General features: G+C 42.3%; 1 protein-coding gene across 7 annotated transcripts in view; it reads left to right on the forward strand.

Moving 5' to 3' along the window:
• The window catches only part of SFMBT1 (Scm-like with four mbt domains 1), a 171,483-nt gene that overhangs the window by 135,225 nt on the left and 33,897 nt on the right, over positions 1-2,361 (forward strand). For all 7 annotated transcript variants that reach the window (XM_019505201.1, XM_019505207.1, XM_019505204.1 and 4 more), the window contains 2 exons: positions 696-871; positions 1,712-1,887. In XM_019505201.1, coding sequence (XP_019360746.1) covers positions 696-871; positions 1,712-1,887 — 352 coding nt within the window. The remainder of the gene's footprint in view (positions 1-695; positions 872-1,711; positions 1,888-2,361) is intronic.

Raw genomic sequence — 2,361 nt, forward strand, 5'->3', positions numbered from 1 at the left:
CAAACTAAAAGAGCAGATTCAGACTGGACATCAGGAAAAAGTTCTTTACAGTGAGGGTTGCCAAAATATGGAATACACTTCCAAAGGAGATTGGACAGACACCTGGCTGGGGTCATCTGACCCCAGCACTCTTTCCTGCCTGGGGAAGGGGGTCAGACTTGATGATCTAATAGCCCTTTGCATCCCTTCCAACCCTAACATCTATGAAACTATTAAATTGTGAAGGGCAGCCCTTTACCAATCAGTGGCAAGGGGCAGGACTGCACAAAAGGCAGTCCTCTTGGCCAATCCACAGCAAGAGGTGGGTCTCTCAGCCAGTTGAAGGGGAGGGGGAGGGCTTGCCATGAAAAAGGCACTGTAAGCAGCCCACAAATTTTCCATCATTTTGGCATGATTTAAGTAGATCCCTAATTACATTTATAATAGCGGATTACAGTAACGTTTGGCACTGTGACCCAAATGTCTCTTCTGTCTTGGCTTGATAATGTTTATTATGTGGACATCTGTCATGTTTTGTTACTAATGAGAGGATTTTGATTCAAATGACTGCCAATTCCTAGTCTTTCACCAACACTAAATTCTCTATATTTATCCTGAAAAAGAATATAATGTTTGATGTTAAATAATTTTCAATCTTGCACCTTTATTGCAGTAGTAGAGCCATATGGTTTATGATCATATATTCCCTATGGCAGATACAAAGGGAAGAGTTACCGTGCCATTGTGGAGGTTGTGAGAACAGCAGATCGGGTAGCAGATTTCTGTAGGAAAACTTGCATCAAACTGGAGTGCTGTCCAAACCTCTTCGGCCCCCAGATGGTGCTAGATAAGTGTTCAGAGAACTGCTCAGTCCTGACAAAGACTAAATACAGTGAGTTAAAACACCAGTTTTCTTTTTAACCATAGTAAGGACTTTGATTTAGATGGTGCTTTTGATCAAAACTGATCGTGAAGATGAATTACAAATAATTTATTGCTTCACTTCTGAGTGATGCAAGCTATGAAGGTACTTACATAATCAGTTTTTTACCCAAAAATATGGTTATTTCATAGTGAATAATAGTACTACATAAACATATGATATTTATTATTTGCATGTTATGTCTAAGGTTTTATTTTTCTCCTGCCAGTAATCTCTGGGATATAACAGACTCCAGAATATTTTTAAGTGTTTCACTCTTTATTATTCCTGAGCAGAGAGATAGTTAGCTGCAGGGTAGAGTGGCATCTTACAGACTTAACTAAATTATTCTGCTAGAGAACAACTGTCTCGTTTTGGAGAGAGGGGTGGGGGAGAGGGGCATTATCTAATGTGGTCATTTGGACAAGTGAGAACCAATCATATATCATCTCCAGATATCTGTACAGGCCAACAGTCTGCAAAATACTGCACCACCACAAGCTGCACCACCCAAATCTGCCATTCTATAACCTATGGCATTTTTGTGCAAAAACTGGCCCTTTTTCAGAGGTGGAGGAATTTAAACCCCCTTTGAGCGAATAAAGCTTTATTCATAAACTCTCACCTGGTACATTTTATTGAAGGAAAGAATATAGACTCATTTATGTTGAAATTTTGCAGATTTGAGTTTTCTATTGGAAAAACTTCTCATGTTGATTATCTCTTCATGGGGGCTGACAAATCACTAGTGATGATAAAGTTGCATTATATAACACATTAAGCAAATTCTCTTTTCTTTTGCCATTCCAGCACACTATTATGGGAAAAGGAGAAACAAAAGGATTGGCAGACCACCAGGTGTTCACAGTAACCTGGAAGCAGACATGAAGAAACCAAATAAGAGGAGGAAGAGACGAAAACACTTTGTTCATAAGAAAAAACGTTCTTCCACCTCAGTGGATAACAGTCCAGCTGGATCTCCCCAGGCAAGCAGCCATAGTAAACTTATTACTGTTAGAGGTGAACTGTTGCATATCAGTTGCATATTGGATTGGCATCAATAAAAGGAAAATTAACATTATTGGCTATCAGCTTTTATCTATTGATGTAGCCAAATAATGTTCACTGACAAATGTGCCTTCTGGCCAGGACCCCCCGACATTGCATTTATATGCATAGCTGCATACATGCAGCTGGGCAGCATGGAGAGCAGCACCCTGCAGGTAAGTCTGTGGAGGGGAAGAGGCGTGGGGGAGGGAAAGGGCATGGGGGATGGGGCAAAATAGAGGCCCCCCATGGTAAGGGAGGAAGTGGGGCAGGTTCTGGGACTGGGGGTGCTGCCCAGCCCAGGCAGTGAATGAGACCCAGGGCCAGGAGCAAGACAGAGTTGTGGGCACCTCATCCAGGGGTTGCTGGGTGGGGTGGGGTGGGGTAGGGATGGAAGGCAGCTCGCCACCTCT

The sequence above is a fragment of the Gavialis gangeticus genome, unplaced genomic scaffold, assembly GCF_001723915.1.
Source record: "Gavialis gangeticus isolate Ggan-Ray unplaced genomic scaffold, GavGan_comp1, whole genome shotgun sequence".
In the NCBI taxonomy this organism is placed as follows: Eukaryota; Metazoa; Chordata; order Crocodylia; family Gavialidae; genus Gavialis; species Gavialis gangeticus.